Genomic DNA, 14,673 nt, shown 5'->3' with positions numbered 1-14,673 from the left:
AAAAAAAAAAAAAAAAAAAAAAGAACCAGAACCCGGGCCCTTTGCACAGAGCAGCACCTCCTTCTCTGCCAGGCTGCCCAGGCTGGGCTAAGACTTGGGATCCCTAGCCTCGGCCCCTGGGAGAGCCTGGGGTCCAGGCCTGGCTGATCTTTCTCATCTGTCGGGCACTAACACACATACCAGGAACTGAGCCACAGAGCATGCTGAAGGACCACTAAGGTCCCCTTCCGGCGTCAGTGCCGTTATTCAGTATGTTTGCAGCACTTGCAACCCTGCCCACCGTCGCGGAGATCATCTTTCCTCTTCGGAAAGGGAAATCGAGTGCCAGCTGTGGAGGCACATTCCTATAGTCCTAGCACTTGGGAGACTGAGGCAGGAGGACCTGGGAAGCTCAAGGTCAGGCTGGGCTACACTGTTACACCCAGAGGCTGGGGAGGTTACGGCGGCTTCCTGAGCGTTTGCAGTTCCAGATCCGTCCTGAGCCCTCTTGGCCTGAAGCGCACCCACCCGTGCTCTGCACCAGGGCTCTCAAGGCCCACGCTGGTCAGCTCTCGGGGTGAGCACAGGCGGCAGAGCTGCACCCAGCCCTGGCCGGATGCGCAGGGCCTGGGGCAGGAGCTCAGTGGCTGTCCTCATTTTACAGATGAGGACATTCATGTACATAGCAAAGGAGTCCACTGCTGGTGGGTGCTGTGCTGGGATGGGGACCGAGGCCCAGCTGGCCCAGGCAGGGGGAGGGGCAGGGCAAGGACTCCAGCACTTAAAATACAACTGGCGCAGGCGCGATGGTGATGCACACCCCTCCACCTGAGCCACTCGTCTGGATGTCAGGGACTCCCTTCCGGGCCTAGAGGAGAGGCAGGTGGATGGCGCGGCTGAGAACCGAGCTTTGGCTGACGCTGGTGATACACACTTGGATTCTCAGCCCTCTGGGAGGCTGAGGCAGGAGGATTGTGAGTTGGAGCCCAGCCTGGGCAATCTAATGACTCGGTGAGACGCTGGCTCAAAATGAAAAATAGGGCCAGAGATGTAGCTCGTTGGGAAGGCCCTGGATCTGATCCCCAGTTCCACCCAAAAAGAAAACATAAATAAATAGAATAGCAACAAAGCCCTGCTTCAGTGCTCACGTGACTGCGTCCAGTCTCTGTCGCTGTGGAGCTGGGCTGGTGTCTCGTCTTCCAAAAGTCAGCTTCCAGGGCACACCAAGCACCTGCTTCAAACGATGTCGTGGAACTTATGTGGAGGGGCCTGCGTCTGTTGGTTTTGCTACTCCTAGGAATAGTCTCAGGTTAGTCTGTAGGACAGGGCTTGGCAAACATGTTTTGTGAAAGGACAAATAACTGTTTATGCTGTGTGGGCCACATACATTATCTGCCATATATTCTTTGGTTTCTTTCCTTTTTTTTCTTTCAATTTTTACAATGCTGTAAAAATATAGAAACTACTGACAGTTCATTGGTGGAATACTTGCCCAGCATGCATAGTCCTGGGTCCTGTCCTCGGCATCTGAGGCTCTTATTTGCTCCAAAACTACTGTGTGTGTGTGTGTGTGTGTGTGTGTGTGTGTGTGTGTGTGTATGTGTGTGTGTGTGTTGGGTATTGAACTTAGGACCTTGTGCTTGCCAGGCAGGTGCTGTGCTCTGAGCCATATTCCCAACCCCTGTTCTGTTTTTGACATAGGGTCTTGCCATGTAGCCTAGGCTGGCCTCAACTCACGATGATCCTCCTGCTTCAGCCTCCCAAGTGCTGGGATGACAGGCGTGTGCCACCTTGCCTGACCTATATTGTAATTTTAAACTTTTGCATTCCCATTATATATTAAAAAAAAAAGGGCTGGGGAGATGGCTAAGTGGAAAAAGTGCTTCCCTGGCAAGCACAAGGGTCTGAGTTCAATCCCCAGTTCCGAAAAAAAAAAAAGATTCTGGAATTTGCTGCAGGAATGTATTTTATTTAACCCAAATATGCAAACTATTCCAACATGTTGCTGGCCATGGCGGTGCACACGTGTAATCCCAGAACTCAGGAGGCTCAAGCAGGAGATGGCTGTGAGTTTGACACCAAAGAGAAAAAAATTTAGACATTATGGGACTGGTCTGCTCTTGACTTTAGTGTTCTCATCTATAAAATGGGGTGATAATGTTCACTCCTGGTGCTTGGAGCTATTGTGAAACTACATTAGGATGTCAGGTTAGAAAGGGTATAGAGGGCCAAGGATATAGCTCAGCAGTGAATGGTCTGCCTGGCATGTCCAAGGTCTTGAGTTCGATTCCCGGTATCCGCCCAAAAAAGGGGGGCATAGGTTCGGGACATCCACACAATGGTGGCCACCTATGCACATGTCCTGGGGTGAGGAGCAGCACAGCTATTTGGGATATCAGTGTTATGAGGCCTTGAGTGTGTGCTGACGCTGGGAAGGTAGCAGTGTGGATGTTGGGGTCCCATAGATGAGGTCTCCTGGAGATGTGAGGCTCTGGCTGCTGGGCGCAGGTCAGCAGGTCAGCAGGGTGGCGGGTGGGGGCTGGGAGGTGGCCAGGCTTATACTGCCCTAGCCTCTGACCTGTGAGGGACTCCTAATTAATAGGACCTGCTAGCTTTTTTTTTGTTTCTTTTGAGACATAGTTTTGTTATGTTGCCCAGAATGGCCTTGAGCTCCTGGGCTCAAAAAAATCTGCCTACCTCAGCCTTCCATCAGTTGGGACTGCAGCCTTGTGTCCCCGTGTCTGGCTTGATTTTTTTGGCGTTACTCTGCCCGTGTGCTCCTAGCTGCTAGTTTAAACCCTTGTGCTTAAGCCACTTTAGCTTGTTACCATTCAAGCTCCCGCGAGAATCTGGTCCGGCTCAGCATTTGGGGCCAAGCTGGAGTTAGTAACGTCCCTCCCAGTCTATTGACCGATCTGTCTAGATCTCCTCCAATCAGCTGTGCCTTCCCTTGTGTGGAGATTGGGGGCTGCGCTGCGGAATTTAGCTTCACTACGATATGATGGACAGCAGGAGAAGGGCGGGGCTTGGGCACTGGCTGGCCCTGATTGGAGAATGGAAAGATGACTTCAGGGATTGGGCCTACAGCCTGGGAGTGAGCACCAGGAGGAAGACTTGTGCTTGAGGGCTAGGAGGGACTAGGAGGGACGGCATCCTGGGCCCCTTGAGAGGGAAGGGGCTTCCCTGCTGCTGGCCCCCAAAGTGCAGATGCCCAGGTATGAGAGTCTGGGCTTGGTCATAGTGGCTGTTTGTGGGGTGCAAGTGGAGGCAGAGGCTCTCTGGACCAGGCTAAGATGTCCCATTCCGGGCCTGGGACATTTTACAGCAGGCAGGATATGGTCTGAAACACACTTCACATTTGGACCTCTGGCCTGGCCTCTAACGTCACTGGGAGGACTGAGAACGAACCATGCGCTTTCTTCAAAGAACAGATTGGGGTCAACCTACCTGCATCCCCGTCTCATCCTACCTCGCCCCTTGTGAGCCTTTAGTCAAGATTTGGTTTTGTTTTATTTTTTCCTGTACTGGGGATTGAAACCAGGACTTTCACATGGAACTACAGCTCCATTCCTTTTATTATTATTATTATTATTTTTTATTTTGAAACAGTGTCTTGGGGGCCTGCCCCTTAGCTCAGTTCTTTAAGTGGCTGCTTCAACAAAGCTGTCAGGCTCAGGTTGCTGTGGTTCGAGCTCCACAACTCAAGCCAGCCAAACCTGCCCTGAAGGCATTGGAAGCAAAAAAAAAAAACACAAAACACAAAACGCTGGGGAGATGGCTCAGTGGAATAAGTGCTTCCCTGGCAAGCGCAAGGGCCCGAGTTCAATCCCTGGTTCTGCCAAAAAAAAAAAAAAGGTTTTTTGAAACAGTGTCTTGCTAAATCACTGAGTTGCCTGGGCTGGACTCAGATTTCCAGTCCTCCTGCCTGGCCTTCCAGAGTGCTGGAGTTCTATTTATTTATTTATTTATTTATTTATTTATTTTGTGTGTGTGTGGCCAGCTCAGCCCACCAGGGGGCGGGGCTGGCTGGCATGTGGTGCTGGGGGATTGAACCGCGGTCCCTGTGTTTTTGCTTAGCTTAGCTTGTTCTAAGTAGGTGCTTTAGACCACTGAGCCATCTCACCAGCCCCCTTTCATTTTTATTTATTTATTTATTTATTTATTTATTTAGTGTGTGTGTGAGTGCTGGAGTTCTAAGTGTGTATCACCACCTGGCTAGGCCGAGACCCTGCATGACCTCATTTTCAGCAGGTTATCATAACCCCTTCTTTGCACTGACCTGGCTGACCCAAGAGTCACAAAAATAATTCAGGGCGTGAGAGCAAGTTTCCCAAAACCTAAGTAGATGGCCATTAGCTGGCCTGTGGACCTCTTGGTCTAGGTGGTGGCAGTGACAGTCGTCATTAGGAGAACCTGTCACTCACTTCTGCTGAGAGCAGAGCTAAGGCAGTCATGACTAATCGATAGGAGTTACCATCTGAATCCTGTTGATCACTTAACTCCGGATTCTTCGAACATCGCAGACTGCCTTCATTCAGTTATCTCTGCTTTGTCACACTGTGGGGCGGGGGCCATTTCCTACTTTGTCTTTGTTACTTGTGCTTACAGTTTGAGGGCCTCTCCACTGCCATGGTTTCCACCATGTCCAGGGAATTAAAATTAATCCATTTATTATTTGTGCTGTTACTTTTGGTGGCCACTCCAGGCCCCTGTGCTGTCTTGTCCCCTTCGCTGCGGAGGGTTGGATGCTGAATCTGAGTCCCATGTGTGGGTCGCTGGTGCTGAGACCTTGGGGCTCACTGTGTGCAGAGTCTTCCCATCCTCTATCCTCCCTGATGTCGTAGGGGTGGCCATGAAATGGCCTCAGGAACCTGTTACAGTCTGTTCTTGGCATATGCTGCAGACTGGCTGTATTGGTTTGTCACTTGTCACCTGTGTCATGAAGGGAGCATCTTGGTGAGTAACTTAGTCTCTTTGGGCTGCTGTACTAAAACACCATTCTGGGTGGCTTTCAAACAACAGATATTATTTCTTACACTCTGGGAGCTGATCCCAGCCAAGCCGGGCGTGGTGGCCCACACCTGTAATGCTGATACTTTTGAGGCTGAGGCAGGAGGATCTGTCAGGTTCAGACTCAAGACTGGGAAATTTCAATTTAGAGATTTAATAATGAGACCATATCTCAGAATAAAAAAGGACTGCCGATGTCGCCCAGTGCAGAGGCCCTGGATCTCATCTCCAGTGCTGGGAAACAGAAGTGCCAGAGAGTTCAATGTCTGGTGAGGGCTGCTTCCGGTTGCCGTGTGGCACCTTCTCGCTGTGCTCCTGTGGAGTAGAGGAAAGGGAGCAGCCTCTAGACCTGAGAGCCTTCCAGTGCCATTGCACGGACGTTTAAGGACTTGCCTGCGACACGTATGCACAGAGCTTGGCCAGCAGTCTTGTTCACAGTCTCATATCTCTGTGTCCCGAAAGGACTCATCGCTGATGAGTAGTGGACAGGTGCTCAGCACGCAGCCTCACTTTAGGTCCCTAGGAAGCAGTTCTGTGACACATAACGGTGCAGGCCAATCAAGACTGGGAGGAGGATAAGGCCAGGGTCGGGCTGGGTCCTGGGCTGAGGCTGTCATGGTGCCAGAAGGTACTTGTCACTGGTGGTTGGTGCTTGTTGGCAGCTCTGCCTTTTCTTAGTGGGGGTGGCGACCCAGGGATGGGGGTGCGAGGGCAGGAGCAGAGGCTGACCTTGTGGCCCCTATGCCCTCTTCTTCAGCTGGCGCTGCAGACGGGGCGTGAACCCCCACCCATCTGGCGCGTGCAGAAGGCCCTTCTGCAGAAGTTCACTCCCGAGATCAAGGACGGCCAGCGACAGTTTTGTGCCACCAGTAATGTAAGCCTGTGAGGGGCACATGGACTTGTACACACCAGGGAGGGTGTGGGGCTGCGTTCTTTGTGCATGGCTCTGAAGAGCCATCTTTGTGGTACAGTGTGCCAGGATGCTGGGCACGGTGGCGCTTGCCTATAATCTCAGCACTCAGGAGGCTGTGGCAGGCTCCAGGTGGCTGCCTTGGAGTCCAGGGCCAGTGATACACTGTGGGGAGGGTGACACCCTTTCTCATGCCTCCTTCTCTGCAGTATTTGGGGTACTTTGGGGATGCAAAAAATCGCTACCAGCGTCTGTATGTCAAGTTCCTGGAAAACGTCAACAAGAAGGATTACGTGAGGGTGTGCGCTCGGAAACCCTGGCACCGGCCCCCAGTGCCCGTGAGGTACCCATGCAGGGGGCATAGAGGGCCCATGGCAGGCGTGTCCCACAGGCATGGGGCTAGAAGGAGGGCAGGAAGGCTGGTGGTTGGAGATGGGCCAGTGCCGAGCCAGGCTGGTGCAGAGGTGGTAGAGGAGGTATTCTGTGTCAGGGCCCGGAGCAGGCCATGCCTGCAGGATGTGGGTCTCCCAGGGGCTGCTGATTACCATCCTCTCTCGTTGTTCCCACAGGCGCTCTGGACAGGCCAAGGGACCCCCATCTGCACCTCCTCCCAAGACCGCCGCACCACCACCCAAGCCTGAGCCACCTGAGAAGGCGCCATCAGAGAAGCCCCCAGAGCAGATGCCTGAGACAGCTGTCCCCGAGCCTCTGGCCCTTGAGAAGCCATCGCCACCACGGCCGGTGGAGAAAGAGAAGGAAAAGGAAAAGGAGAAAGAAAAGGAAAAGGAGAAGGAGAAGGAGAAGGAGAAGGAGAAGGAGAAGGAGAGGGTGACACGAGGGGAGCGGCCAACACGGGGCGAGCGGGGCGTAGGTGGGCGGCAGACCCGGCCCGAGCGCAGCCTCACCATGGCCCAGCCCCCCACCACTCGGCCCCCCAAGGCCCGGCTGCCCAAAGTGAAAGCTGAGCCACCCCCGAAGAAGAGAAAGAAGTGGCTGAAGGAGGCGGTGGGCAATGCCTCATCAGGTGGGGGGCCAGCAGGCAGCTCCTCGGACTCAGATTCCTCACCTGGAGCTCCCAGCGAGGATGGTGAGGCTGCAGGGAAGGGGACATCGGGGGACTGCAGTGGCGGCATGGGCAAGGGATTTGGGTCTTTGGAAGCCCTGTGTCACTGGAGGGTTCCATGTATGTAGCAAGACACAAAAAGAAAAATGAACTAAAGTAAGAACAAAAGCTAAAAACCAGCACTGTGGGAGGCTGAGGCAGGAGGAATCTCAAGTTTGAGCCCAGGCTGACCAATTTAGTGAGACCCTGTCTCAAAAGAGTGCTGAGGATTTACTCAGGGCAAGCCCCTGACTGAATACAAAAACACCTCAGCCGGTTTTTTTTGGGTACTGCTTGATGCTGATTAACTTGCTATATTTTCACAGTGGTCCTGAGAGGCCACCCTGGTGTGTTGGCCTGGTGTACAGGTGAGCCCCCCGGGCCACAGCGGCCATGCCCAGGCCCTGTCCAAGGGCACTGCGCTCTTTGGTGCTGTCAGGCAGCCCTCTCCTGAGGGCTGAGGCAGAATGGACCAGCCTCGGTCCTAGGCCTGGAGAGAGGTGCTTTGTGTGACTTGCTGGGCGACCAGAGGACAGGGCCTGACCTCGGCCATAGCCAGTGCTCCTGCATGATGAGCACACAGATGAAGCTCCTAAAGAGTGCCTGTCTGGAACAGGACCAGAGGGGAGCCCCACGCCTGCCTGGTACACGGTGTGTCTCCAGCCCTGAGAATGACATCTGGTTGGTGGTGACAGTGACAACAGATTATATACCCATTATACATACGTAAAGTAAAGTAGCAGCAGACTTTTATGGAATATCTACCATGGGCCACGTATCATCTTAGGCATTGACTGAGTTCAGCTTTATCTAAGCCCTCTGAGGTAAGCGCTACAGAATTAGCCTCATTTTATTTTCTTTATTTAAGTTTGGTTTTCTGAGACAGGGTCTTGCTATGTAGCCCAGGCTGCCCTTGAACTCACTGTGATCCTCCTGCCTCAGCCTCCTAAGTACTGAGATTATAGGCGTGTGCCACCAGGCCCATCTCATCCTCATTTGAAAGATGAAATTGAGGCTTGAGAGGTGACAGGACTTGCCCAAGGCCCCACACTCCATAGGTACAGAGTCTGACGATACACCGAGGAGAGTGGAGACAGGTGGAATTCTCTGAGGGAGCGGAGGGCCCATGGGATTCCGAGGCTCTTCCTCAAGGTTGTCGGGAGGCTTAATTAATGCCACGCTGAGCGGGGCAAACAGAGTTCACTGGCCCAGATGTTCTCTGTCCTCACTCAGGCTCGGCGCTGGTGAGACCTTGTCTGAGCCGTTCCTGGTCCCCAAGCTGAGCTGCTTGCTCACAACAGGCTGTGGCCCTTTCTGACTGGGTGGGGGTTCTCTCTTTGACCCTGCTGTTGACAACAGTGTTTGCCGTGCAGGTGGCCCTAGAGAAAGAAGGAATCACAAATCTGTGCCCCATCTTCCCCCAGAGCGGGCAGTACCGGGGCGTCTGCTAAAAACTCGGGCCATGCGGGAGATGTACCGGAGCTATGTGGAGATGCTAGTGAGCACGGCCCTTGACCCAGACATGATCCAGGCCCTGGAGGACACGCACGGTGAGCTGGCATCAGCAGAGGGCGCCTGTGCAGGAGGAGGAGGCTGGGCCTGGACCTCTGGCCCGAGGGAGCCTGGGCCTGGACCCCTGGTGGGAGGCAAGAAGTTACTTGGGCTCTCTATTCTCCGCCCCCGGCATTGGGGAGCTATGGCCCTGACACCTCCTCTCTTCCAGATGAGCTGTACCTCCCACCCATGCGGAAAATTGACGGTCTCCTCAATGAGCACAAGAAGAAAGTCCTGAAGCGGCTGTCGCTAAGCCCAGCCCTACAGGTGCTTGGGGGCTCGGGCAGGGAGTATCTGGGCCCCAGGCTCAGGTGTGGAAGTGACTTGTAGGTGTCCCGTAAGCACATGAGGATACTCCCTGTGTCAGGAGGGGATCATGCCCCTGGACTCTATTGGGAGGAAAACTGAGAATTGAGGGGTCCCAGACTTTGCCTCTTCCTTGAGGCCCATGCTCCTTGCAGTGGTGTTTGGGGTGGCGGGGCTGGCAAGGCTTGGTGAAGAGCAATTGTCGAACATAAAAGGAGACACGCTACCTTAGGCTATGCGCTTGAGAAGCATCCTGGGGCAGACTTGCCCGTGACTCCTCCGTCTGCCTGAGGGCGGCTCAGTGGCTTCTCAGCTTCGGGTGAAGTCATTTGTCTGTGTACTGTTCCCTCTGGAGAGGCCTAGGATGTTGGTGGAGCATTGAAGGACAGCTCTGAGAATTCTGGACAGTGTCACCCAGCTCTGAGGATCCTGGTTGGGATGTTACCTGGTTCTGAGAGTGAGTCATGCTTAGTGGCACTCACTGGGAGGCTGAGGCAGGAGGAGTGAGTGCTTGGAAATAGCCTGGGCAATTTAGTGACTTAGCAAGAGCCTGTCTCAAAGACTAGAGAGGACTGTGGCTGTAGCTCAGGGCAAAGCCTCTGGGTTTAGTCTTTTATTTATTTGTGTGTGTGTGTGTGTGTGTGTGTGTGTGTGTGTGTGTGTGTGGCCAGCTCAGCCCACCAGGGGGCGGGGCTGGCTGGCTTGTGGTGCTGGGGGATTGAACCGCGGTCCCTGTGCTTTGCTAAGCTTGATTCTAAGTAGGTGCTTTAGACCACTGAGCCATCTCACCAGCCCCTGGGTTTAGTCTTTATGATTTAAAAAAGATATTAGGGGAAGTGGCTCAGAATTCTGGGGTAAAGTGTTCATCTGACTTTGAGAATTCTGGGAGGATGTAAATGTGAAAGGAAGTTGTGGGATGTATTTTAGGGTGGGTCTGTGTCTAAGTTCTTGGTGCGGTGTTGAGTTGGAGCTCAGCATTCTGGGATAGAACATTAAGCTGCTTGCTGGTGCCTAGTGGTGAGTTCATCTAACTCAGAAAATAACGGGGTGGGATGTTACTGTGGTTCTGAGAATTCAGAGGAAGGGCTTAGATGTGTGGGTGGGGTGATAGGATGACTGAGGGCTCTGGAATGGATACTAGGCTGGTGCCAAGAATTCTAGGGTAGATTGTTAATGCTGGTTTTGAAAATTCTGGGACGTAGTGTTAGGTGGCTTGGAGAGTTGGCCTTTGAAGAATTGGAGGATGTTGATCTGGTGTAAAGGATCAGGGACAGCTCACAGTGGAATAAGCACTTCTATGGCAAGTGCAAGGGCCTGAGTTCAAACCCCGGTTCTGAAAAAAAAAAAAAAAAAAGAATCAGGGAGAGATTGTCAGGCTTCTGCTAGGAGTTCTGGGTAGAAATTCATGCCGAACAACTTTGAGAATCCCCTGCTTAGGGTATGGTTATGTCTAGCCTCGTCATTAGTATGAAAATACTGTATGTAGTTCAAATACATTCAGTGCACCCGAAACCCAAAGATCATAGCTAAGCAACACAGCCCACTTAGTAGCGTCAGTTGTTGCCTGCCCGTTGCTTATTTTGCAGTGTTAGGAATTGAACTTGCTGCCTTGTCACTGAGGTACATCCACAGCCCTTTGTAATTTTTATATTTTGAGACAGGGTTTTGTTAAATTTCCCAGGCTGGGCTTAAGTTTGCACTCCTCCCGGCCTCAGCCTCCTAGAGTGCTAGGATTGTGGGCGAGCGCACATTGTTGCCACTTAGGACCTCAGGGCTGACTGAGGATTGTGACCACAGTTGGTAGTCTGAGAAACTACTCTCAAATTCAGTTTCAAATACAAATGGGGGTACATGCCTATGATCCTAGCACCCTGGTAGCCTGAGGCAGGAGGAGTGTAAGTTTGACCCAAGCCTGGACAATTTAGCTGCATAGCAAGACCTTGTGTCAAGAAAAAAAAAAAAAAAAAAATTAAGGTTGGAGATATTGCTTAGTTCTTAGGCTCTGGGTTCAATCACCAGTACTGAGAGAAAAAAAGGAGAGAGAGGAGAAATTAAAAAAAAAACTGCTAAGTACAGTGTCTACATCCTACCATCATAAAGTAAAGAAATACAAGAGGTCCAAGCCAGGTATGATGGTGCACACCTGTAATCCCACCCCTTGGGAGGCTGAGGCAGGAGGATCACCATAAATTCCAGGCCACTTTGGACTATGGAATGATATTGTTTTTTGCTCGCAATGCCTTCAGGGCAGGTTTGGCTGGCTTGAGTTGTGGGGATCGAACCACAGCAACTTGAGCCTGACTGCTTTGTGGAAGCAGCCACTTAAAGAACTGAGCTAAGGGGCAGGCCCCACTGGACTATGGAATGATATTCTGTCTCAAAGAAAGGACAAAACAAATCACTAAGTGACAAATAGCATGTTGCAGTTTGCCTGTGTGAAGTATTAGGATTGGTCTGAGATTTATGGGTGAGGATGTTAGAAAATTCCGGTATTGATTGGCATTGAGGTTGTTAGGATAAGTTTAAATCTATTCCTGGAATTATGGTTGGAATGTTAGGTTGGCACTGAGATTTTGGAGAGAGTTGGTTGTTTATTTATTTTTGTTTTTCTGATACAGGGTGTTTGTAGCATAGGGTGGCTTGAACTCGTGATGATCCTCCTGCCTCAACCATCCAAGGCTTCAGGGATGGGATTTCGGCTGGTGCTCAGAATTCTGGCATTTGAGTTTAGGCTGCCTCTAAGAATCCTGGGATAGGACTATATCCCCGAGATGGCCTCAAATTTATAGTGTCCTTCCTGTCTTAGCCTTCTGACTGGTGGGTTACAGGCGTGTGTCACCACACCTGGCTCAAGATTCTCTGTCCTCTGAGGAGAACCAAACCCGAGTGTGTCCTGACCTGCAGCCTGTGGGAAACTGAGGCACGTCATGCCAGGCTATGGGGGGGTTCGGGCGGGTCCAGGGAGCCCCCGCTGACCCCCAGCTTCCTGCAGGATGCCCTGCACACGTTCCCACAGCTGCAGGTGGAGCAGAGTGGGGAGGGCTCCCCTGAGGAGGGCGCCGTGCGGCTGCGGCCAGCCGGGGAGCCCTACAACCGCAAGACCCTGAGCAAGCTCAAGAGGAGCGTGGTGCGAGCCCAGGTGGGCGCTGGGTGGGGGCTGCTGGGGGAATGGGGGCGACCTGGGAAGCCCAGGGTCTGAGCATCTCTACTCCTGTGCCCAGGAGTTCAAGGTAGAGCTGGAGAAGTCCGGATACTACACCCTCTACCATTCTCTCCACCACTACAAATACCACACCTTCCTGCGCTGCCGGGACCAGGTGAGCCTCCCGGGACCCTCACCTGGAGGTGCCCCCCCTCCGTGCGCACGCTCAGGACCTAGGAATCCAGGCCCAGCTCTCCCTCAGACCTGGATCCAGGCCTGGCCCAGACCTGGCCTCTTCCCTCAGACCCAGGGCCCAGGCCCAGCTCTCCCTTAGCCCCGGGTGTAGCTCTCATCTCTTCTGCCCTGGGAGGCAGGTCCCTGGCTAAGCCCCCTCTCAGAGGCTGGTTGCAGCCCCCAGCACCCTGTCTAACCCCTGCAGACCCTGGCCATCGAGGGAGGCGCTGAGGACCTGGGCCAGGAGGAGGTGGTCCAGCAGTGCATGCGGAACCAGCCGTGGTTGGAGCAGCTCTTCGACTCGTTCAGCGACCTGCTGGCCCAGGCCCAGGCCCACAGCCGCTGTGGGTGACCCCAGCCCCAGGGCCACCTCCTCCGCACTCATGATCGATGGAGATTAGAGAATTGGGACAGAACTGTCTCCTCAGGAGCTCGGCCCTGGGCTCCCTCGCTTTGGGGAAGGGGGTGTCACTGGTCAGGGTGTGTCTGTGCTGCCCCCCAGGGCAGGGTTCAGAGCGTGACTCCTCCTTCTCCCCAGCCCTCTCTCCCTGCCCCCTTCCTCCGCTGTTCGGTGTACAGAGAAATTATTTATATATATGTATAAATGTCTATTTAGTAACGGTTTCCCTTGCCCCTCTGCCCATCCCCCCTCCATGGCCATAGCCCCCCCACCTTGTACATAATGTATAGGAAAAGTCTATGTATGGTTGCAGGGGGGTGGAGTGGCTTCAGAGAGCTGGGGGACCCCTCTCCCTCCCCAAACCCCTAGGCCAAGATCTTTGCTAACGGCCATTCCTTTCCCTAGGGCATTTGGCGTCGGGTGGGAGGGGAAAACGCATCTTGTTAATTATTTTTAATCTTATTTATTGTACATACCTGGGGCTGGGGAGGTTGGGAGGTAGAGGGGGAAGGGTCCCCTCCCTCTTCCCACTCCTTTTCTACGGCAATTTGTCTGTCTGATCCCCTCCCTCAGCCCCCTCCCCTTGTCGTCTGGATGTGGTTCTATTTTTTAATCGGCCCATTCCCTGGCTTCCCCCTCTGTCCTGTGCCCCCACCCTCCCTGTATCCCTCGTCTCCTACTCTTTCTTGGGCATCTACAACTCACCTTGTATACACTGTGTACACAACCAGCCAAACGAAACCCAGCGGCAACACTTTACTTGCGGGCTGGAGTCCTCTGTCCTTCGGCGTGGGGTGGCCAGAGATGGGGACAGAGGGTCTGGGCTTGGGCTTTTCTAGAGCCCTAGAGGGAGGTGGTCTGTAGTCAGGTGTGGGCTAGGTGTGTTGACAGCCTAAGTGCCACATCTCAGAACTTAATAACTGCAGAGCAACAATCACTGATTGTCTTAGTTTCCTTTTTTTTTTTTGTTTGCAGAACTGGGGATTGAACTCAGGCCCTTGTGCTTGCCAGGCAAACGGTTATTCTACTAAGCTATCTCCCTGGCCCCTCTTTTTTTTTTTTTTTTTAATCTTGGGACAAGGTCTCACTGTGTAGTTCAGGCTGGCCTTGAGCTCTGTAGAGACCAGGCTACTCTTGAACTTGTAGCAATCTTCCTGCCTCAGCCTCCTGAGTGCTGGCATTTCGGGTGTTTGCCACCATGCATGGCTTAGCTTGTTTCTGAAGAGGAGGAGTTTGGGACTCAGCAGTGCTGAGTCTTGGATCTATCATGGAACAAGAGTAAAGATGCCTCAGTAGGCTGCAGGCTGTGTCAGGCTCGAGGATTCAGCCCGCTGCCCTCGCGCCTCTGCATGGAGCTGCTTCGGCATCTTTGCACCATGGCTGAGGCCAGGGAAGAAGCCATGAACATGAGGCCGGGCCAGATCTTGGCTGCAGTTTACCCCTGCTTCTGCTGCACTTGGCTAGTAGCCACTAAATTCAACTCACTTGCATTAAGAAGGAAATTAATCTCCATTTCTTGAAGGAAAAATGTGTGTGTGTGTGTGTGTGTGTGTGTGTGTGTGTGTGTGTTGGGAATTAATTGAATCCAGGGCCTTCATACCACCAAACTACTTCCTTAGACCTTTGTAAAACTGTTTTAAAACAGTTAAAGGGGGCCGGGAAGATGGCTCAGTAAATAAATGCTTCCCTGGCAAGCGCAAGGGCATGATTTCAATCCCCAGTTCCGCAAAAAAAAAAAAAAAAAAAAAAAAAAAAAGTTAAAGCACATTGAAATTGGGTACAGCGGTCTGTGCTTGTAATCCCAGTTAACTCAGGAAGCCAAAAAGCAAGAGGATTGTAAGTTTGAGGCCAGCCTTGGCAGTTTAGCAAGACAGTGTCTCAAAAAGGGCTTGGGATGTTGCTTGGTGGTAGAGCACCTCGGAATTCCATCCCCAGTACCTCAAGAAAGAAAAGCAAATTGAATTTTGAAAACTCAGGTTATGGAAGCCAGATGTGAAGGCACAAACCTATAATCCCAGCACTTGGGAAGCTGAAGC

General features: G+C 52.6%; 1 protein-coding gene across 4 annotated transcripts in view; it reads left to right on the top strand.

Moving 5' to 3' along the window:
- Prr12 (proline rich 12) overlaps positions 1-13,647 on the top strand; it is a 26,223-nt gene extending 12,576 nt beyond the window's left edge. Inside the window, exons 7-14 of one of the 4 annotated variants that reach the window (XM_004646442.2) lie at positions 5,747-5,863; positions 6,109-6,242; positions 6,469-6,986; positions 8,426-8,551; positions 8,725-8,822; positions 11,854-12,000; positions 12,083-12,178; positions 12,443-13,647. In XM_004646442.2, coding sequence (XP_004646499.1) covers positions 5,747-5,863; positions 6,109-6,242; positions 6,469-6,986; positions 8,426-8,551; positions 8,725-8,822; positions 11,854-12,000; positions 12,083-12,178; positions 12,443-12,589 — 1,383 coding nt within the window. In that variant the 3' untranslated portion in view covers positions 12,590-13,647. Of the gene's footprint in view, positions 1-5,746; positions 5,864-6,108; positions 6,243-6,468; positions 6,987-7,617; positions 7,826-8,374; positions 8,552-8,724; positions 8,823-11,853; positions 12,001-12,082; positions 12,179-12,442 lie in introns of those variants that run through there. The other 3 variants (XM_023706636.1, XM_023706635.1, XM_023706637.1) reach the window with 3 other exon arrangements.
- Positions 13,648-14,673: the final 1,026 nt, after the last annotated feature.

Source organism: Octodon degus, unplaced genomic scaffold (genome assembly GCF_000260255.1).
Source record: "Octodon degus isolate 3935 unplaced genomic scaffold, OctDeg1.0 scaffold00268, whole genome shotgun sequence".
NCBI lineage: Eukaryota > Metazoa > Chordata > Mammalia > Rodentia > Octodontidae > Octodon > Octodon degus.
Note: the sequence above shows the minus strand (reverse complement) of the source record. Positions and strands in the feature narration are given on the sequence as shown.